The sequence below is a fragment of the Furipterus horrens genome, unplaced genomic scaffold (assembly GCF_987537825.1).
Source record: "Furipterus horrens unplaced genomic scaffold, mFurHor1.1.pri manual_scaffold_6, whole genome shotgun sequence".
Classification (NCBI taxonomy): Eukaryota; Metazoa; Chordata; class Mammalia; order Chiroptera; family Furipteridae; genus Furipterus; species Furipterus horrens.
Genome location: NW_028327176.1, coordinates 108,015,334 through 108,038,223, shown reverse-complemented (window position 1 = coordinate 108,038,223; position 22,890 = coordinate 108,015,334). Strand labels below are relative to the sequence as shown.

General features: G+C 35.6%; 1 protein-coding gene across 1 annotated transcript in view; it reads left to right on the top strand.

Moving 5' to 3' along the window:
- Window positions 1-22,890, top strand: part of COL21A1 (collagen type XXI alpha 1 chain) — a 181,763-nt gene that overhangs the window by 145,877 nt on the left and 12,996 nt on the right. Inside the window, exons 18-22 of the mRNA XM_090282615.1 lie at window positions 11,895-11,939; window positions 13,967-14,020; window positions 14,961-15,014; window positions 17,934-17,987; window positions 20,094-20,165. Of these exons, the coding sequence (XP_090138741.1) occupies window positions 11,895-11,939; window positions 13,967-14,020; window positions 14,961-15,014; window positions 17,934-17,987; window positions 20,094-20,165 (279 nt within the window). The remainder of the gene's footprint in view (window positions 1-11,894; window positions 11,940-13,966; window positions 14,021-14,960; window positions 15,015-17,933; window positions 17,988-20,093; window positions 20,166-22,890) is intronic.

Below are 22,890 nucleotides of genomic sequence, written 5' to 3'. Positions count from 1 at the left end.
CTATGATGATTTATTGGTTCTAAAAACTATGAGTAACTTTTTTGTTATTACAGGATTTTCTTTTGTCTATGTAAAAAAGAAGTTACTTAATTGATAGGTGAAACACAGAATTTCTGACCAATAATATTTAAAAAATGAAATGACTAAGTATTTTATAGAAACAGGGGAGTCCAAAAATCCCGAGTTTGCGGCTGGTGGATGGGGAGAAGGAAGCATCTTTTCAGAATGCCTCCGCATGCCTGAGGCTGGTGGCTAGTGTCTTTGTTATGCAAAATGGCTTTAATGCATCCAAAGTCTCAGGTAGATGGGAGGGGACTGGGACCAGGGGATGGTGTGGAGAAAGCACACAGAGCCTGCGTGAGGTTCTGTGAATGGTCAGAACTGGTTACGGCACCCACTGCATCAGAAGACGTAGTCAGGGATTTAAAAATAAGCGGCAGACATTTTAGCCAGGCTGACTGTGCGGATTTGACTGAGGCGGAGGCTGGCTATGTGAATTTAACTGGGACTGATGATGCAGTTTTAAGGAAGGGACATACCTTGCTGCTTTGAAAAGGAACAGACTGACCATGTGGATTACAAAAGGACTAACTATGCAGTTTCCAAGGAGGCAGAGAATCCACGAGGTTCTGGATTAAAAGCTGGTGGACCCCATAACACAGACAAGGTCTCCCCAATCAGGATTGAATGATTGACAGCTACTGGTAAAGCTGAACTGTGTTTGGAAAGTAGGGAAACGGTTTCTCTAACTTTTCTAAAACTAGTCTGGTTTGGTAGAGGGGAGAGGCAAGGATATGTGCTTATGGGTGTTTTAAAGAATATAAGACTTAACAACAGAAATCCGCAAATAACTAAATCTATATAACTGTTAAATAAACAATTCTTTTTCTTTTTACTAAACTCTGGTATTGAGAGTTATAATTTTGGCGGCAGACATTTGGGCCCCTGACTAAAGAGCCCGTGGGTTTGTTTTCAATTGGAGCAGCCCAGGGGTTCTGTAACAAGTACACAAAATTGAAAACCTCCAAGAGAAATCCTTAGAATTGTTTTGGGTTCTTACTAAGATGTATAGACAGGTGCTAATATTTACTGAGCAATCATAGAATGTACAACAGTTTACCAGGTGGTTTCAGATGGAATATTTGCTCTTCAGTTAGGGAAATAGAAAATTCACTCAAGAAACATACTCTATAAAGCTGTATATAAAAGTCTTGTAGCAGGTCAAGACTTTTAAAAGACATCAAAGAAAAATGAAATTAATCATGGAAGTCAACGTGTTAACAATTTTGATCAAGGAGTCAAAGATTGGTGGGAAAATAATTTACTTTGGGTTAGCCAAAATGTCTGTTATATTTTTTCTGCATGATGGCTCTAGTTGTGCTTAGTTATCTTTAACTTTCTTTGAAACAATTTTGTTAGATTGTATTGTGACAGCTGTCATATCAGTGTGCATTTGAAAAAAAACATCAAAATTGGTGAATTTTTGTGCAAATATTTTAATATTGAAGGTAGAAGATATGCACATTTTTGGCATATTATGCTTTATTATTTCAAGAAAGGTAAAAATGCAACTGAAACACAAAAGATTTTTGCAGTGTATGGAGAAGATGCTGTGACTGATAGAACATGTCAAAGGTGGTTTGCAAAGTTTCATGCTGGAGATTTTTCATTGGATGATGCTCCACGGTTGGGTAGACCAGTTAAAGTTAATAGCAATGAAATCAAGACATTAACTGAAAACCATCAATGTTATACCACGCAGAAGATAGCTGACATACTCAAAATATCCAAGTCAATAAAGTTATTGGTGAAAATGAAAAATGTGTCTTTTATTTTACAGAACAAAACTCAACAGACTTTTTAACCAACCCAATATATAGTAGTTTTTAAGCAGGAAGACATAAAATGAATTATATAAAAATTAACTGGAAGATAGTAAATCAAATTAAAATCTCCTTCATGACTCTCTTAGCTTAACATCCAAAACACAGATAATTTTTAAGAATCTTTGATATTTTTTCATAACACTGTTTTCCAACTGTGATCCACATATTACCTTAATCAAAATCACCAGAGGTCCAGTTAAAATTCAGTTTTCTGGGCCCAAGCCTGTCCTAATGAATCAGAATCAGAAGCTGAAGTTCAAGAAACTGTATTATTTTTAAGTATATTTTATTGATTATGTTGTTACAGTAGTTCCAATGTTTTTCCCCTTTGCTCCCCTCTGCCCATTATCCTGCTTTCCTCCAGCAATCCCACCCCCATTAGTTCATGTCCATGGGTCATGCATATAAGTTCTTTGGCTTCACTCTTTCCTATATTATTCTTAACATCTCCCTGTTTATTTTGTACCAATCGATTATGCTTCTTAATCCCTGAACCATATCCCCATTTTTCACACTCCCCCTCCCAGCTGATAACCCTCCAAATGATCCTGTTCCTATTCTGGTTTGCTTAGTTGGATTTTGTTTTTCTTTTTTAGAGTCAGTTGTTGATAGTTGTGAGTTTGTTGTCATTTTAGTGTTCATAGTTTTGATCTTCTTTTTCTTAAGTCCCTTTGACATTTCATATAATAATGGCTTGGTGATGATGAACTCCTTTAGCTTCACCTTGTCTGGAAAGCACTTCATCTGCCCTTCCATTCCAAATGATATCCTTGCTGGATAGAGCAGTACTGGTTGCAGGTTGCCTTTCATCACATTGAATACTGCTTGCCAGTCCCTTCTGCCTTCAAAGTGTCTTTTGAGAAATCAGCTGATATAGGCATCCCTCTGTAGGCAACTCTCTGACTCTCTCTTGCTGCTCCCAGGACTGTCTCTTTATCTTTTACCTTTGGCATCTCAATCATGGTGCGTCCTGGTGTGGTCCACTCTGGGTCCTGCTCACCTGGGAAACTTCGTGCTTCCCAGACCTGTATGTCCATCTCCTTCACAAAATTTGGGAAGTTTTCCTCATTTTTTCAATTTTTGCTTCCTCATTCTGCACTGGTTGACTGTTTTTTTCTTCCTTATGTTCCAAATCATTCATCTGAACTCCAGTTTCCTTCCCTTCACCATTGGCTTTGTGTGGATTTTCCTTCATTATACTTAGCAGAGCCTTCACTTCTCTTATGAGTTTGCCATACTCAAGCATATCTGTCAAGCCTGTGAGCATCTTTATAACCAGTGTTTTGAATTCTGCATCTGTTAGGTTGTCTGTCTCCTCATTTGTTAGGTTGGCTATTTCCTCGTCACTTAGTTCTCCCACTGGAACCTTGATCTATTCCCCCTTTTGGGCCATACTTCTCTGTCTCCTCATTCTGACAGGTTCCTGTGTTTGTTTGCCTCCACATCCCAGGTAGAGTTGTCGCTCCTGTTATGTTGTAAGGGGAGGAACATTAGGGATTCGTCAGTACAGGGCAACCTGTTTCACCACGTTGTAGAGCTGTATATGGGGGAGGGGTCTGAGAGGGAACAATGCTGCCTGCCCAGCACTCACCTCTTTTCCAGGCACCTGTCTTACTTCCACTCTGGACTGGCACCCCTCTAACTGCTGCCCTGGCCATCGTTTCCAGAGTGGGTGGGTCTTCAGATGTTCTAGGACTATGGGGGCCCTTTAAACAAGCACTCTGCTGAGTGACCGGTAGTTTCTGCCTTCACCCCATCCCCACTGGTCTGCACAGTCAGAAGCAATGAAGCTTAATTTTCCCCGGTGCTGGGACCGTGAGCTGTGATGTTAGATGAGGAGCTGGGAATGCTCCTCAGGTGTTCCTCCTGACTTTAAAGGTTTGACTGCACTTTCTCCCAGCCTGTTGCTGCCGCTACCATTGCTGCCGCCACACTGCATTTGCTCCACCCCTTCTACCTGTCTGGATGAGTATTTCTTCTTTATATCTTTGTTTGCTGGACTTCCATGTAGTTTGATTTTCTGGAAATTCTGGTTGTTTCCAGTTTTGACGTAGTTGTATTCCTTCTTAGTTGTGGAGGGAGAGGCAGCATGTGTGTCTATGCTTTCATCTTGGCCGGAAGTTCAAAAAAACTGTATTTTTAATCAATGTCCTATGTGTGTTTGATAACTAGACCTATTGAGGATATGAAATGGGTTGATCAAAACAGAGGAATATGAAAGTAGTAGGAAGATGGTGCCCAGCTAAGGAAAATAATTAATTTTAATGACATGGTAAAGGAAGATGGAATTATGGATTTATTATTCTTTTAGGCTGTGTGTGCTTTAATAGCCTCTTCTGTCTAAATAAGCTTCAGTATTTCCATGAACGATAATGTGAAATTCTATTTCCAAATGGATTCAGTTACCCTGTGTATTTAAAATACTTTATTATTTTTTGACACAAACTCAGAAACAAATCTATCTTGTAAAACTGATACATCTATATGCAATTGAATAAGACAGAACTGGTTAATGAAAAATAGGTAAATCCTCAAAAAGACAGGAATGTGGTCATTAAAAGTTATCCTATTTTCAATTTTACATAAAATGTTTAGGTGATTGATTTTCTTAGAAGTTTAAAAATTTACATAACATTTGTAAACAAAAACAACTTTTAATTCTAGATGTGCCAAATTACCACTTTTATTTTAGGAAAGTTAACTTCTGTTACTGTGGGGAAATAGGGAAATACTTGCTGGTTAGGCTCATCTTGTCAAACGCCAAATTCTTATCTCTTTTATCAAAGACATTGCTTATTAAACACACATTGTCCTTCCTTAAGGAATACTAGTGCCTTTGTCTAATAGTTTATCCTTAACAACATATAAAAATTTATCTACAAGAATAGCGTACGAAGTCATGAAAACTGAACAAATGTGTTATTGTTTGAGGTCACAGAAGTAAGTCATGTTAAGAGCCTTCCAGAGTTGACCTTTGAGTCTTCTTGTTGTTTTAGTTTTTTTGTTTTTTATTTTTAACCCAATAATAGACACAACTGTTCAGAGCATTACCTTTTTATTTTGGAAGACCAATATTTAAAAGTAGTTCCTTTGTTGACTTGAACATGTGAAAAAAAGTCTTAGATTATTTTTCTGAGAAATTTTTGAAATGTAAAAACTGTATGGGCCAAGTATTTTATTGTACATTTTAATATTTTTTTATTGTTTATATTATTTATTACACATATTTATTATTTAACTTCTCTTAAACAAGAAAAATATATAGAAGTTATGTTGTATATTTGAAAGTCTGTCTTATCCAAATCCCATTCTCATCTCTCAGGGATAATAGCTGTTGTTCATTCAGTGAGATTCTTTTTTAAACTTTCTCTTTTTGTATTCAAATATATAAACAAAATGTATACATATTTTTAAAATAAAAATTATGTCCATTGAAACTTTACCATATTATGGATGTTTTACTGTATCAGGTTATAAGACAGAATATAGAATATTTATAGCATGGATGTATTTCATTTAACCTCTCCTATTGATGTTACATATATATCTCACATACTTATGAAATATTTTTGAGAAAGGATGTATTACTGTAAGTGAAATTACTATTTCAAAATCACTTATGCTTTATTTCTAATTTTTAAGTAGAAATGTCTAATGCTTTACCAAGTCTGATATTTGTAATCGATTTCTAATTGATTCAGATTCAGTTTTGCCAAGTCTAGTACTGGATTATTAAAAGTTTTTAATAAATAATGCATGATAAATTTTACAAAGTGCATTTTTAGTATCTTTTGAAATGATTTTGTATTGTTCCTCCTCTATTAATATAATAACTTACATGAACATAACACATATGGGTATATTTTTTCATGTTGAATGCTCATTGCTTCCTGAAACAAGCCCCACTTAATCAGGCCCAACTTTTGTTCTAATGCACTGTTATATTTGATTTCCTAACACAATAGTAAAGTCACTTGTGATGTAGTAACAAATTGTATCAGTTTGTAGACTTCTTTTTTAAGTATTCTTGACTGTTTGGTTATTAGGGTTATGATGGCCTCAACATTTGATTTTAGATCATCATCTTTTTAATGCCCTGGGGAATTTTAAGTAACAGAAACTGTCTGATCCTGGGATGATAGACACTATTTCTGAAGTAGACAAGGTAATGATTCCCCCACCCCAGAGAAAGATATCCACATCCTAATCCTCAGAACCTGGGAAAATGTTAATTTTCGCAGTAAAGAGATATTACAGATGTAATTGAGGTTAATGGCCTTGAGATTATCGTGAATTATCTCAGTGGGCCCAATCTAATGAAAAATAATTAAAAGCGGAAGAAGATGGTTGAGGAATGGGTAAAAATATTTAACTGGAGAATGATCTGACTGGCCGTTGCTGATGTTTAACATAAGGGAAGGGGCCCATGAGCTGACCATTGTGGTTTTATCTAGAAACAGGGAATACAGCTCAGTTTACAGCCAGCCAGAAATCAGAGATCTTGGTCCTACAACTGCTGGGAATTGAATTTTGCCAGTAATCTGAATCAGTAGGAAATGGGTTCTTACCTAGAGACTCCAGAGAGAAGTGCTGCCTTGCCACCTCTTTAAATTTAGCCTAGTGAAACCCACGCTGGACTTCTGACGTACACAACTGTAAAAGGTTAAATCCTATTGCTTTAAATTACTAAATGTATGGTCATTTGTCATAGGATCATAGAAAAAGTATGTAATTTTCTTTAAAATTTTTCTGTAGTGAAAGCTAAGTCTGTCATTTCATTATTTTCAGTAGAAAAAATGGGGATTTACATTGTATAAACAACAAAATTCACAGTGGGCTGAGTTACACAATAAATACAGTGATTTAAATGTAACATTATATACACAATATTTCAAAAATATGGAGTTACAGATAAAAGATACATATGATAGAAGCTTATAGAAATAATTTTCAAATAGTTATTTGCTTTTTACCACACAAATGTATTAAGGTTAAAAACTCATTAGTTTGTTTTCTTCTTCAAACTACCTTCAACTTTGATTTGATGTTTTGAACTATTTTTATTTGATGACATATCATATATTATGTTTTTATTTATGACTTCCTTATTTCTCTGGAAAATGGTATATAGCTTCTACTCAGTAACTGAGTCAGTTATAAAGGTCTTTGAAAAAAAGTCCATGTTCAATTTTCTCCTTAATGAGAAATTTACCACAATTTGTTCTGAGTTATATGGTGACATTCCATGTACCTGAAGAAGTATAGTCTGCACTTTTTAGGTGTTTAGAGGATCATACTTGTCTTAGAACAACTCTGGTATTATTTTGGAATTTCTCTTTAAAATGGAATTGGTTTTCAGGTTTATATATTTCTGTATGTATATATTCCTTTTAACTCACTATTGTATTTCACATGCATGATTTAACTTGTTGGCGTAAAGGGAAAGGTTATTTTTCCTGGATTGGGGGGCTCAAGGCAGTTATGTGAATTTCCCATGATGCGGCAGTGCAGGCTGTCCCTGGGCCTTTTATTCCTATTCTCCTCTATCTCCTCTTGGTTTTCAGGTGTGTAACTTTAATTTGGTAAATATTTGCCTTTTGAAATCTTGCCTTGAAAAATGATATTTGAAAATCATGTAGAATACCTTCTTGGCTTTAAAAAAGTGTATATATGCCTTAAGGTTAGGTATAGAAATGCCAGTAACACGAAGTGACTTTGCAAAGGGCTCCCAGACAGCTTTCCCTTCCTGTGAGATCCTTTGTCTCTTTATGTAACTTATGTCCAACAGGTAACATTTCTGTTGTATGAGAAACCCAAAACTATTGACCTAAACATTGTCTGTTGAAATTATTTATCTTTGGGTAATTTGGGTCCAGTCCCAGGTGGGTCCTGGTTTGTAGTCGAGGGAGAATAAATGTTTCCAGTGTTACTTAGGTTATTGTTTTTCGACTTAAAGATAAAAGGGAGTAGTAAAACGGGTAATTTCCATATTTAAAGTTATTTGCAAGTATTTATGTATTGGTTTCTTTAGAGCCTAGCACCTATGACTTCTCTTTGGAGTTTTCTTACCACACAGTAATCATTTGTACATCATTCATAATGACCTGTCACTGGAATTTTTGAAAAAGTGGATTGAAAATATTGTGGCGTTCACCTGAAAATATATTTGGAATTTTTGGGCATACTTTTTTTTCTTAGAGAATAGTGATGAAATATATTTAAAATGTTTAAAAAACAAAAATAATTGTTTTTTTCTATAATCTAAGCTAAACATCAAAAGGCCAAGGCAATGAATAGCCAATGCCAGCATGTTGGCGCCCTCTAGTGGGGAGTGTTAGATTGCCAGAGTCATCTTCGATACAAAGGAAACTTGGAAATGACTGTAGAAGAAGGCAAGGTGAAAAGACAAAGCAAACAAAAAAAGGCTTACTCGAAATGAAGAAAAAAAACAAATTTTGAGACTTAAGAGAATTGACTGATCTATTTTGTAACTTTCAAAAGTCAGGGAAGAGCTGTGAAAAGACAGTCATGAAAATCCAGTCATTTTAGTGCAAGCACTGAGTTAAGCACTTGTGAGAGTTAATTGATATAATGTATCAACTCAATTAAGTAGGTTCTATTATTTTACCCAGGTCTAAAATAGCAATACTGGTATTTCACAGTTTAAGTAACTGGTTTGGAGTCAATTTGCCACTTCATAATGGACTGCCTGACTCCAGAGTCTAAACTTAAGTGTTTCACACTATTTCTATGTTCTTTATTAATGATAACCATGGTAATCTTTGTGAATTTTTCTTTCATTGAATCTTTGGTAATAAACAAATAACTCCTTTATATTAAAAGAGCAAAATAATTCTTTATATAAGCCAGCAAACATAATATGATTCTAATATTTTGAAATATTTGTAATATTAAGTAAGTATTCTACTACATAGAAAGGTTGGAAATTTTGATTTAAAAAAGCATCAGTGGGTTAGATATGTTCTTAGCACTCTGAAAAATTGCATTATTTAAAAGTGGATTTTATTCAAAATGCTCTAAGGGGTAAAATGTATTCATTGTGTGTGGGAAAATATAAAGTGATATTGTCTTTTCTAAGTAATGACCATGGATGCATTTCCTTTATTATAAAGTGATCTCTAGGAAATAGAGACCAAATACTTTATTCTAAATTATATATGTCTATGTTCTATGACTTCTTTGTTTTACAGCTATGGTTTAATGGTTACAGAGAAGCTAGAACATTTTTTGTATGCGAACATTTTTCACCACAACATTATGCAGGAATTTCCAGTGAACTCTGCTCTTCCTGAAACCCAAACTGAAATCACAGAAGTGGAAGAAATATGTTCCTTTACTCTTACCAATTAATATACTTGTTTCTGTCTTTACTTACACATTTCACAGTTGCCTGAACTCAAAACCACACAGGCTGAAAGTAAAATATGAAAGAGTTAGCTTGGATAAACATTTACTCTATGAAGTAATTGTTACTAAATACCATTGGATCAACAAACTGATAACTTTCAAATGGTTTTGAATGATATTTCTGCTAATGTAAAATTGGCTAAGTTTAGTCAATTTCAATAAATGTAGTGGGAGCCCAGGAAAATATTATCTAGGAAAATTTTATTAACTAATATAACTCTGAATGATTCCAGTTCTTCTGGTTAACCTCTCTCTCAACAGTCTTTTATTCCATGCGTGCTCACAATATTATATTAGTTTGGCCCAGAATTGCTTTTAGAAAGTAGTTTTACATTTAAAAAAAATATTATGTAGTTTTATATATTTTTGGTTTGTTATTTATAAAATAAGTATTTAATAATTCTTGGTATAAGTGGACATAGAAGATATGACATCTTTTCAAATCTGTGAAATGTATTTTAATGTTTACTAATTTTAGAAGAAAGACAATAGAAAAAAAACCTTTGGAATCCCCCCAAATAGTCTTTAATATCTGATATGTTGAAATAATGTAAGAATTTCAGATATGTCTTAATACAGACCAAGGACAGTCTTAGAATTATACTCAGAGGGCATCAGACTGAATCCAGGGAGTGAATGTGGGGGCTCACAAGGATTTCTGGGAGCTGGAAGCCAGGTTTGTACTCAGTTTTTCCTGAGTGCAGAGGTAGCCTTGCTGACTCTCGGATTGGCTTTAGAGACAGGAATAAGGATAGCTGTAACTATTCCCTACTAATGTCTTTGATTATGAAGGGCATAGACACTTGAATAGCGATTAAACCCTAAATAATAAAGGACTCTGTGCAGCAAACATTTCATCTTTTTCAGGCATGACTCCATTAAGGATTCTTGGCACCAAGGGACACTGCATTGCTACAGCTGTATCAGTTTCAGCTTAGAAAAGTGTGTGGCCACCTTGATAATATTTTATAAGGCGATTTTATCTGAACCCAGAACTTTATGTAAACTGATAATGAGTTCGTGTTTGTGTATTTGAGTGGGATAATGAGCTTCTGTATTTGTGTGTGTAGTTCAGTGGTACAGGTGGTTTCATACTCAATTATGGCTTATTGAAATGGGACTGTTACTCTGAACAATACTGATCTTAATTGATTGCTTTGAGAATATACATTTTCGGTCTATACAGTTCGTATAATTCTATTTTTTAATACTCAAAACTCAGTTTACTTTTGCTTTATGTTTTAAAGTGCTTATAGGGTGTCCTGTGTTCATGTTTTATAATGTAACTTTAAATTTTAATATTGTTTTATATTATTATCTAGTTAGTATATTTATAAAGGCTTGTGTTTTCAACTACACTGCAAGCCCCTGTTGAGAGTCATAGCTTACATGCAACCTGTGTTCTCTGTGAAGGGTGTAGAGTCCTGGCAATTGAATTGAGCCAGATAGCATAAAACTGAATTGCAATTTATGATTCAAGTGGATTTTACAGCTAGGACTACGTGCTCCTGTCTTGCACTCTAATTATGGTTAACACATCGAGCAGTATTGTATTAATAAAGTCAAGATGTGAAAGTCAAAATAATGGCAGACACTCCTTGTAACAGAAGATACTTGAGCTCATTGACAGCAGTATCTCTACCTCTTGCCCTGATTTATTGAGGAGAACACTGCTATTCTTTGAAAGCCCTGAAGATGCAGAGAGCTTTCAAAGAAATACTGATGGTGCCCAATTTCCTTGTGTTTCAGATTACCTTTCCTGCCAGATCATGAACACACACACACTCATGTTAATTATTTCATATGAAATATCATTAAGAAAGGAGCTACGAAAAATGAATAAGAAATGAAAATTTATTAGCATAATTAGCGCCATCACTTTTTGAGTGTTAAATGATCGTTTTGGTAAATGCATTGAATAGGTTATTAGAATTGTTTTCTCATTAATAAATGTGTAAAATTAATATAAGTGTCCTGTGAATCTTGCTAGAGAACTTGTACATTTGGGTTGAGCCATGTGCAAACCTCTTTTTCTTTCTGTCTCCCCATGAACTATGGTCTGAATATTCTTAATGATTTTATCAGCAAGGAATCATAGGAGAAAGATGACCATATTTTACACAAGAAGTTAGGTTCCTGGGTGTTTCAAGGCTCAGTTTGGAGGAAATTGTTTAGCTTCATCAGTTTTTAATTATAGTTGTGATACTGCGAGGGCCTTTGGAACTGTTGTACTGAATCTGAACTTTGATTTCGTAGTAGTTTTTATCTGCATTATTCTTGATAAGTAACACAGCAATGTGTTGAAATGAAATGTCCTTATTTCATCACTTATGTTGGTCTGAAAGAACCAAGGTTAATAGCCTCATCACTTCTTGTTTTTGAAAGCCTTTATTTAAAACTTTAAATATCAGGACATGTTCATATAATATTGACTCATAAATCTCCCGTTTTCCAAATTAGATTATTGTAGGTGGCAGTGTTCCACTGTAAATGGTGGTGTTTGAAATTATGCATTATTTACACATTAAAAATCCAATTATGAACTATTCTCCATTAAAAATATACTTTATTTCCTTCTAGGGGATTCCAGGGTTTCCTGGAAACCAGGGATTAATGGGACAAAAGGTAAATATTAACGAAAGTTGAAAGATTTGGGCCAGGATCCACTTATTAAAGGGGCAAAATGGTGATGCATCTTTACTTTTTTCCTACATTTATGGTAACAGTTCATTTACCAAATATGACATGATTTTAGAATTTATTATTTTCACTTTACAAATTAGTTATTGTTGATTTACCCAGATAATATTGATTTGGATTTATATACCTCCTTTTGGGGTAATTTTAGTACTTCCTGAACTATATATTTTGAAGTTCCTTTAGTTCAAATATCGTGGTAATAGTCTTTTAGTTTTTACTTCATTATAAATATCTTTATTTTACTCTTGTTTTTGAGAGATAATTTTGTAGAGCATGCAACTCAAGATCGATGATTATTTTCTCTTAATGCATTGAGGAATGTCTTATGTCGCCTCCTGGCTTCTGTCGTTAACTATAAAATCTGCTTTGATTCTAATTACCATTCTTTTGTAAGTAGGCTGTTCTTTCCCGTGGGATTCTTTTAAGGTATTTTATTTGGTTTAGTGTTCTTGAAACTCACTGTGATGTTTCCAGATACAGAATTCTCTTTATTCATCCTGGTGGGAATTCACTGTTTTTCCTGGCTCTGTGGACTTATTTCCATTAAGTAGAAGACACCAGGCATTACCTCCATACTACTACCATTTCATTGTACGTGTTGCTTCTCCCTGGAATTCTAGTTCGATATATTTCATTTCTTCTAATTTTATCCTCTGTATTTCTAAATATCTTTTTATTTTCATATTTTTTATTCTGCCTTACATTCTGGATATATATTCTGGATACATTTTTTGGATGTATTTTCCAGTGTACTTATTTGTCCTCTACTCTGTCTAATTTGCTGTTTAAACCATCAACTGATTAAAAAAAAAGTTTAAATGATCATAGTTTTTATTTCTAGTTCTAATTCTCAATAACATCTCTTTATTCATAATAGTATCTTACTCTGTTTCAATTCCTAATAGTCTTTCTGGCTTTATTTTTTATTTTTTAGAGATTTCATATATAGTTCTAAATTCTGTTTCTCACAATATCTGTTGACTCTCTGTGGAGAAATTATTATATTCAAAAATTTTGTTAGATTATTCAAGGAAATAGAAATTGTAAGTAATATTGATAAAGAAAACATCTATGAAGAAATCTAATTCTTAGCCTTTATGACAAAAGGAAGAGTATAGAAAACACAAAGTTTTCTTTACATCTGTCTTTTACTATCCCTTCTTTCTTTCTTGTCAATTGTGAGCTCATTGCTTCATCTCAGTTGGTGAAAGTCCTTTCAGTCTAATTGGAGCATGGAGAGCTGCCTCTGGCTGGTGGCATGGGTACCATTGTGGCCCCCTTGGAAAGTCCAGCCTCTTTCCATGGCTGTTCCTGCAGTCAGTTTCCTGAGATGAGATGAGCATCTCTCTCAGACAACCGCAACCCCCTGACTCCTGCATTTCTACCTCTGGCCAGGTTTCTGCACAGCTCCAAATCCTCGGAATTAAAACCTCAACCCAGACCATATTTTATTAACAATGAAGGGTCTTTGAAGTCTTCCCCTACTTCTTGCAAAAGCAGTACTCTCTCACAGGGAATGCTCTTTCTGGGATGTTGTGTTGGACTCAGAGAATCCCTTGGAGTACCCAGTGAGCCATAGTCTCAGAAGTTGAAATTTACATGTTGTTGTTCTGTACCTCTTTTTTTTTTTTTTTTTACTAATTTATTTTTGCTATCATAGCTCTTAAACTCCGATAAATAAAATTTTCTGATTTTTTCACCCTGTTGTCACACCTTACCAACTCTTTGTCTTCCTTTGAAGGAATGGCAGGTGTCACACAGACCCCACAGACCCCAGGCCCAACTCTTTAAGGTGTTAGATTCCTCAGTTTCCAGCCTTGCCTTGCTCCTTTCTTACAGTAGAGGAAGGGAAGACAAACTGATTGGTATTGAATTTCATTCTGTAGTGCTTCAGTAAAAGATTTCAGGAAATAAGTTGGTTATTTTCAATTTTACCTATTTTTGATTTTTAGGGAGAAATTGGGCCTCCAGGACCATTAGGAAAAACAGGAGCTCCGGGGATACCTGTATGTAAATGCCATTATTATCAGGTGTTTGAAATATTGTTACTATGTACCAGGAGTTCTTATTCTGGAGTCCACAAATTCCATCCATTTGCATGACGAAGATAATGTTTATGTCTACATTTTCTAGAAGAGTCTAGATTTCTTCAGGTTCTCAAAAAAGTTGACCACTCAAAGATCAGAGACCTTACTATAGATAAACCAGAAAACAAATTTTAATATTTCATATACTCTGCTTTTACTAGGATATTTTATATTTTATAATTGCAATAACATCCTAAATTAACAGCAATGCATCGTAGTGATGACATGGTATTTTTAATGTGACTGTGTTGAGATTCTATTTTCTAATGATAATAATTGAAATTTTATTTTACTCATCATGTTGCCTTTTCCATGTTTAAGAGAAAGGTGTTTTTAGTGTATCCAACAGTATTTAAAATAAAAGAAAAGCTAAATCAGGTTCTGTGCTAGAGTGTAGTTATCATTGTCTTATTTTGAATGATATGACTAGTTAAAATATGGCCATTTTGTAACTTGAGGAGAGATTATTATATTCAACAAATTTATTAGATTGTTCAAGAAAATAGAAATTGTAAGTAATATTAATAAAGGAACCATCTATGAAGAAACCTAATTCTTAGCCTTCATGACAAAAAGAAAGAATATAGAAAAAAAACCCAAACTTTTCTTTACATCTGTCTTTTACTAGCCCTTCAGTAATTTGTGCTATAGTAGGTTTTTGAGCAAAAAATTATCATTCATGCTATCTTGTATGGGTTGCTTTATTATCCTTTATTTGGATGTGTGTGAGGACATTTTCCAAATATTGTATTATATTTTAGAGGATCAATTGTTATGAGAATGTGTAACTTGGAAATGAATTTAATATTTTAAAATGATTTTCTCTATATTTCTCTTAAATTCCCACTTAAAAATGTAGGGTTTGACAGGAAGTGATGGCTCACCAGGTCAGCCTGGAAGCCCAGGACTTAAGGTAAATATACAAGTCAATAATATTGAGAACTTTGTGCAAAATAATGAACTGCATATTTTAGTATAAGTTTTAACTACACTGACTATTTTATATGCTGTATTTAATTCTGTGAACAATCACTTGTAAGAATAAAATCTTAGGCAAAATTTTTGCTTGTAAAACTAGATCTGGTCTGGTTTAAACTGGAAGGGTCTGGAATCTTTCACTACTCAGCTCCCTCCTGCCTTATTGGCATCTCACAGGGCACTGAGGAATACATAGACTTCCATAAAGTTTGGTGTCAAACCCAGTGATCTAGAGCATAAAGAGTCATGATCACATACTATCACTTGTACCATTTTTCCAGCCCTGTTCTTGGTATTTTTACTTAGTGGAATGTATATGGAATATTTATTTGTGAAATGTCTTGCAGTGAGTTTCACTAGGCATTTCTTCCCTAAGGACTAGGACTATGGGTAAGATAGCATATATTATCTTTACTTTTAGAATTTAAAAATGTATGGGAAGCTTGACAAATATATTTAGGATGTCAGGTCAGATGGTAGAAATAAAATTCTTTTAATACCATGGTATGACCATTTTCTAAGTGAATAAAATCTTGTGCTGATAACTATTTTTTTGTTGTTGCTATTATTTTTTTAGAGGATGAACTATGTTTTGGCTAGACTCAGGAAACTATTCTCAACTATTTATTGAGTGTATTCTAGGACAAATTTCCAAAAGCAACTGATAGAATTGCAGTTTTGGAAGCATTCAATCTTTAATTAGACACTGTATCAGGGGAATAGACCTGGCATACTAAATGAGTAGATGATGTAATCTACTTGTAGTATCTGAAGCACTAAAGAAGAGACAGGATAAAATGTCATGGGAGCTTAGTGGTTAGGGAAAAGTAGCTGCCCTTTTTCCATTGGTGAACACTTGTGGATTCTTGGAGTGTTGTGAGTCTTAGCTGCAGTAAGTATGCAGTGCTGGTATACCTTGGAGTAACTGGGCTTGCCAAGTAGAGGGTCTCCAAAATTTTTCAAGGTCATTTTTAAAAAATAAATGTAGAGTAGTTCTATACCCCTTAGTATCTGAGGTATAATGGACTCTCCCACGATATTCTGGATGCTCTAAATTTTTGAGAATCAGCCTATATTTCATCAGCTTTTTAAAATTAGCCACTTCACATTGTTGGCTCACACTGAGCTGGAGGTCAATTAAATCTTCTGGATTTTCCAAAACAAGATTTTAGAACAATGTGTTTGTGGCATTTGAAGATGCTGCTGATTTGGCTGGGGAGGCAAGTGGCTATTTCCAGTGTCACGGTTTGTTATTTTTACATGAAGTATTATAAAGTTTGGTTTCCCTCATCTTGTGAGGGAATTATTTTGCAATTATTTTGTTAAAAATAGATTCAGAATGTTAAAATTATACCCATTGATGTAATCTTTTCAATGAAACATTTTCATTTCTTTTCATGAAGTATATTAATTACCAGTAGCTCAAGTTTTGGAAACTTTTTTCTGCAAAGGGCCAGTCTTTAAGGGCTATATAGTCTCTGTTGCAACTACTCAGCTCTACTGTTTTAATGTAAACACAGCCATGGACAAATACAAGCTGTGTGGGATGTACCTGTGTTCCCCTAAAACTTCATTTACAAAACGATGTGTCAAGCTAGATTTAACCCACAGGCCACAGTTTACCCACCTCTGTATTAGCTTATCTCTGCCCACTTTGTCAAGTGTGTGATTGTGGAATATGCTTTCGTATCATTGGCAGAGGTGCTAGGGTGGGACAGAAAGCTGTGTGACAAGGTCAGGGACAGGGCTGAAACTGATACATCTTTTGAACACTTCTAATTTAGATTACAATGCTTCTTTTTAAAAGAGCTGTTGAAGAAGTCTACTTTACCATACAGTATTCCAGTTTTTAAAAACATTGCTTAACTGTATGTATTAGGTTATATTAACATAATCAAGTCATGTGACTTTTGGCAAGTCTCACCACCACCATGATTTTCAGCTTAATCGCTTATAAAATGAGAAATGTTAAGGAGCCATCGTTCTATGGTTCAACAATGTGCTAAATGCTTTAATTAAAGCTATATATTAGGCTCACATGTTTGTCAATATGAGCAGCCTAGAAAACTTTTTAAAAGCTGAAAATGAAGTTGGTTCCCTTATGGTTGAACCCAGCCTGGCTCTGGCTGATCATTGCGTGCCCCTTCCAGGTGTCACACAGACCTGTTTAATTAGCGCTTTTTCCAGACATTGACTGCATTGTGATTTCAGGTATCAATGTATATTTGAACACCAAAACTATCCTTGACAATCTCTCCTTCTTAGCTGGCAGGCATGTTCTCTCTTTTATCTACAATCCTCTTTTACTATCTGACATTCTTTGCTGTCAACTCAGTCTCGTTCTCCAAGTTCATTAGAAAGGACTGTGCTGGAAGCTTGAAAAAGAGCATGAATTAAATATTTTCTGATTCATCCTTCTTCCAAGAAGCCACATTTGAAGCAAAGTTTCTTTCCTTCAGTTGCATTCTGAAGGTGAGCCATAGTGAAAAAGTAAAACAGGGCAAAGATAAAGATTCTCAACTCAGAGGATGGCTTCAGCTGGTGCAGGGTAGAGACCTAGCTAACTAGCTCTGGCCCCTAAAGATCTGAATCTCTCCTCTTATACTTGTACCTGCCAGTATAAAAAACCAGTAATAGCACTTAACATATGCTTTTAAAGAGCTTTATTAATGTGCGAACTCATTTCCTTGCATAAAAGAGTTTTTCTTAATGGTTTTTAATGTATAGAGTCTATGTTTCAAGCAATTGGAAAGTTGAAAATCTAAAACTTATTTTTAATATATTTCTGTAAGTGTCTATATCAGATAAATTACACCTCAATTAAAAAATTCAAATGATTTTGATGCATTGACAGGGAAATAAAGGTGAACCCGGACTTCAAGGGATGCCTGGTGCTTCTGGGCTCAAGGTAATTGTCATTTGATGCATTTAGAAATCTTTTCAAAGAATTATAAGGTCCCCTCATTTGATGAAATTGACATTTGTATGCCTTAAGAAAAGTTATTTGAAATTAAGTTTACCTTCATCGCAAGGTTAAGGTACATGAAAGAAAATGACCAATGTGGGCCTATTCCATTTCTGTTATTTGAATACTTTCTCATAGTTTGGTTAATAAAGACATGAAATATGCTTTGACTTGAGTTTTCTAAAAATGGTAAAAGTTGCGTGCTAATAGCAACATTCTCTCTGGTCTGGAGAGTTTCACTCACTCCCATGGCTGAAAACAAGAGTGTGTGGCTCCCAGAAATGGTGCTGCTCCTTTGTCTATTTTCAGAGTGGGGACTCATGGCTGCCTTTACCAGTTTCCTTCAAACCAAATGGTTTCTGTTTATTTCTATGAGATTTTCAGCTTTTAAAAATCTTAGAGAATTATTGAGCGGCTCGGGAGTGGGTACAGTGAGCAAAGAGAACAAAACTTAGTTTCTACAAAAGAGTTTTGGACTGATGGTTAAAGAGAAAACAAAACAGAACAGAAAAAACAATCATGAACATTCAAGATTATGTCCCATCTCTTATGTTTTTAGTTCAAAGATTGTTGATACATCATCACAAAATGCTTTCTGAGAACCTCCTTTTTTAAGAGTTTTAAAAGAAAAAATTGCCCCCTATGTGCTGATGGAGAGTAGACAATTTGAGTTAAGATAACTTACGGTTATTCTTTGTACTGAAGCAGCTCAAGAATATACTTCTAAGAAAATATTCCATGTGTATAAAGACAAAATATAAATGTGCACACAATATAACTACAAAGATGTTCACCCCAATATTGTTTATAAAAATAAAATTGTGAAAACTAGTGTTTAATGTTATTGGAATTTTATTCAGTAAAATATGGTAAATCAATACAGTTAAGTACAATCCTGTGCTTAAAATGCATGTTTTTTAAAAAAATATAATGACATATAAGAAATTCACAGTATTAATGCATGTTAGCCCTGGCTGGTTTAGCTCAGTGGATTGAGCGTCGGCCTGCGAGCTAAGTGTCGCTGGTTCGATCTTCCAGTCAGGGTACATCAGAGAAGGAAAACTCTGACACCAAAAAACCTCCGCTGCCTTGCGGCATACCTCTTCAGGGGAAAGGCTAAGGGAGTAAACCCCGACAGAAAATCCGGAGCCGGAGTCCCTAAGGCGGTTTGATGTTGTAGTCAACACCGGCAACTCCTGCGGCGCACCTGAACCCAAGCTGTATCGACTTCGTCTTTCCCTTGGACCCTTCAGCTGCGAAGAGAGGGGGGGTCTGCTGCATGGGCAACAGCAGACCCTTCGTATTACCCTGCCCAGGCTCTGTAGCTTCAGCTTCACTGGAGAGGACACTCCAGCGTCATCGCAAGATGTCGATTCAACACGGGAGGAGACAGATACCGTGTCACTCCCGAGTCGGACTGCACAGCCATTCTCGGAGGTGCAGATAGACTCTTAAGAAGCTACACCATCGTCTCTCGAGACGAACGGCTGCCGACTACTGAATGCATGTTGAAGTAAAAGATGAAAAAAATCTGCATATGTCAGTATATATTAGTAACTAAGTTGTGTGTGTGTTTGTATAGGTAGAGAGAAAATATATAAAAATAAAAATGGTGGGTAATGAGACTTTCAATACATTTTATTCTATTTACTTAACAGTTTTGTAACAATAAAATGTTTTTTAAAGTAGAAGTATGATGAAAAGCAGTTTCAAGGAGGAAGAAAAAGTGGTTAGTAAATGAAAAAAAGATACCGTGTTTATTATTTTTACTACTTTATTACTTTATTGAAGTTATATAAAAGTGCCAAATATTTATGAAATTTTAAAATATGGTATGCTATTAGAACTTCTTAACTAAAGGAAAATATATAAGAGGACTTTTTGGAACTCCAGTAAACTTTTTATTCTTTATTAGCCCTGTAGTAATAACTAAATGTCAATCAATTTTTAACTATCAATTTAAAATATGAGATGCATGTAGAAGTAAAAACAATGGTATTTTTTATAAGCAGTAGGTCTGTGATCTTTATGTTATTCTGACTTACCTAGGGAGAACAGGGAGCAGTGGGTCCCCAGGGAGAACCAGGATACCTGGGTTTACCTGGAATTCAAGGAAAAAAGGTATGCATTGTTTAGGAGCTATGGCTTTTAATCGGTTACTTATATGCAAGTTTCTTTTGGTGAAAACTAGGTAGTATGACTGATCATACTTTTTATGATAAGGTGACCTGTATATTTGGTATGTGTTGTATAATGTATTTAACCTCATGTTAATATCTGTGGCATCTCTCATGTCCCTACATGGATATTGTCTTCTAGATGAACACCTTGGAGGAGACATGCAGATCAGAAAATAAAAACATACAATTAAGTAATATTATTTAACTTTACATTGTTTTCAAGTCAGTCCAGGCGAGCCGAGAATTTTTTTTAGGAAAATATTCCACACCAAGCACTCTACCGAAATATGAATCATTCTTACCAAAACTGGGACAAAAGTCTGAAAGGATAAAAATTACAGCCAGAATGTTAGAACATGAAGTTTCTAGCTATGAAACAATTGTATTACAAAGAAATAATTTAAAATTAATTTAAGGGTTTAAAATACAGGTTATACATACTTATATAAAGTTCTCTCTTCTCCCTCCCCCTTCCTTCCTCCTCCTCCCCCTTTTCCTCCCTTTCCTTCTTCTCCTTCTCCTTCTTTTCTTCTTTCTTCTCTTCCTCCTCCCTTCCTCCTCCCCCTCCTCCTTTCTTCTCCTTCTTCTTCTCCTCCTCCTCCTTCTTCTCCTTCTCCTCTCCCTTCCTCTGCCCCCTCTCCCTCCTCCTTTCTTCTCCTTATTCTTTTTTTTTAAATATATTTTATTGATTATGTTGTTACAGTAGTTCCAGTTTTTCCCCCTTTGCTCCCGTCTGTCCAGTATCCCCCTTCCCTCCAGCAATCCCACCCCCCTTAGTTCATGTCCATGGGTTGTGCATATAAGTTCTTTGGCTTCACCCTTTCCTATATTATTCTTAACTTCCTCCTGTCTGTTTTGTACCAACTTGTTATGCTTCTTAGTCCCTGCATCATTTCTCCCCCTTCCCTCTCCCAGCTGATAGTCCTCCAAATGATCCCCATACCTATGATTTTGTTCCTTTTCTGGTTTGCTTAGTTGGATTTTGTTTTTACTTTTTAGATTCAGTTGTTGGTAGTTGTGAATTTGTTGTTATTTTAGTGTTCATAGTTTTGATCTTTTTCTTAAGTAAGTCCCTTTGACATTTCATATAATAATGGCTTGGTGATGATGAACTCTTTTAGCTTTACCTTGTCTGGAAGCACTTCATCTGCCCTTCCATTCTAAATGATAGCTTTGCTGGGTAGAGTAATCTTGGTTGTAGGTCCTTGCTTTTCATCACATTGAATACTGCTTGCCACTCCCTTCTTGCCTGCAAAGTGTCTTTTGAGAAATCATCTGATAGTCTTATAGGCACCCCTTTGTAGGCAACTCTGTTGCTGTACTCTGTGAACGGAGATGCTGAGATAATCTCGGCAAGCAGAATGATTTGGCCAAAAACAGACGGAGGACTGAAGCTCGCTCAGGCTGTCAGTGAAAAACTAGCAGCCCAGCCCCCATTTTTATTGGGTAAATGAAGTTACTGATAATAGGGTCAAAGGATCTTCATGCAATTAGTATACACTTTCTCAAGGATGTAGGAGCAACATAAAAGTATATAGATCAAACAAGGAGTTTTCAAAACACATCTGTTGTTTCTATTATGGCTACTGAACAAGGCTATGAATCTAAGGAGTATATTTCACATAAGACGTTATCGCTAAAGGGAAAGGAGATGAAGCACTCCAAGACTTCTTTTAACCTCAGGGCTGTGAGACTTCAGCTGCCATCAACAAGATGTGCCTTGCAGACCTCTGGGCTGAGTCAGGATACCTGGGCCAGCTCGGCCTTGCAAGCCTTCAGGCAGAAGTGTTAGGAGTTAACCCTTCACAACTCTCTGCTTCTCTCTTGCTGCTTTTAGGATTCTCTCTTTATTTTTCACCGTTGGCATTTTAATCATGATGTGTCTTGGCATGGTCCCCTCTGGGTCCAGCTCACTGGGGACTCTCTGTGCTTCCTGGACTTGTATGTCTATTTCATTCACAAAATTTGGGAAGTTTTTCTTCATTATTTTTTCACATAAGCCTTCAATTTCTTGCTTTTCCTCTTCTCCTTCTGTCACTTCCCTGATTTGGATGTTGGTATATTTAAAGTTGACTCAGAGGTTCCCAAGCCTCTCATTTTTTTCAATTCTTGTTTTCTCATTCTGTACTGGTTGACTGTTTCTTTCTTCCCTATATTCAAATAATTTATTTGAATCCTGGTTTTCTTCCCTTCATCATTGGTTTTGTGTGGATTTTCCTTCATTTCACTTAACATAGCCTTCAATTCTCTTATTTGTTTGCCATACTCAAGCATATCTGTCAAACCTGTGAGGATCTTTATCACCAGTGTTTGGAATTCTTCATTTGTTAATATCGCTATCTCCTCATCTGTTAAGTTGGCTATCTCCTCCTCACTTAGTTCTCCCACTGGAACCTTAATCCATTCCCTCTTTTGGGCCATACTTCTCTGTCTCCTCATCTTAACAGGCTCCTGTGTTTGTTTGCCTCTGTGTCTTAAGTAGAGCTGTCGCTCCCGTTATGTTGTAAGAGGCAGAGCCTTAGGGATTCGTCAGTACAGGGCGACCTTTTTCACCACGTTGTGGTGCTGTATGTGGGGGAGGGGTCTGAGGGGGAACAATCCTGCTTGCCCAGCACTCACCCCCTTTTCCAGGCACTTCTCCCACTTCTGTATGGGACTGGCGCCCC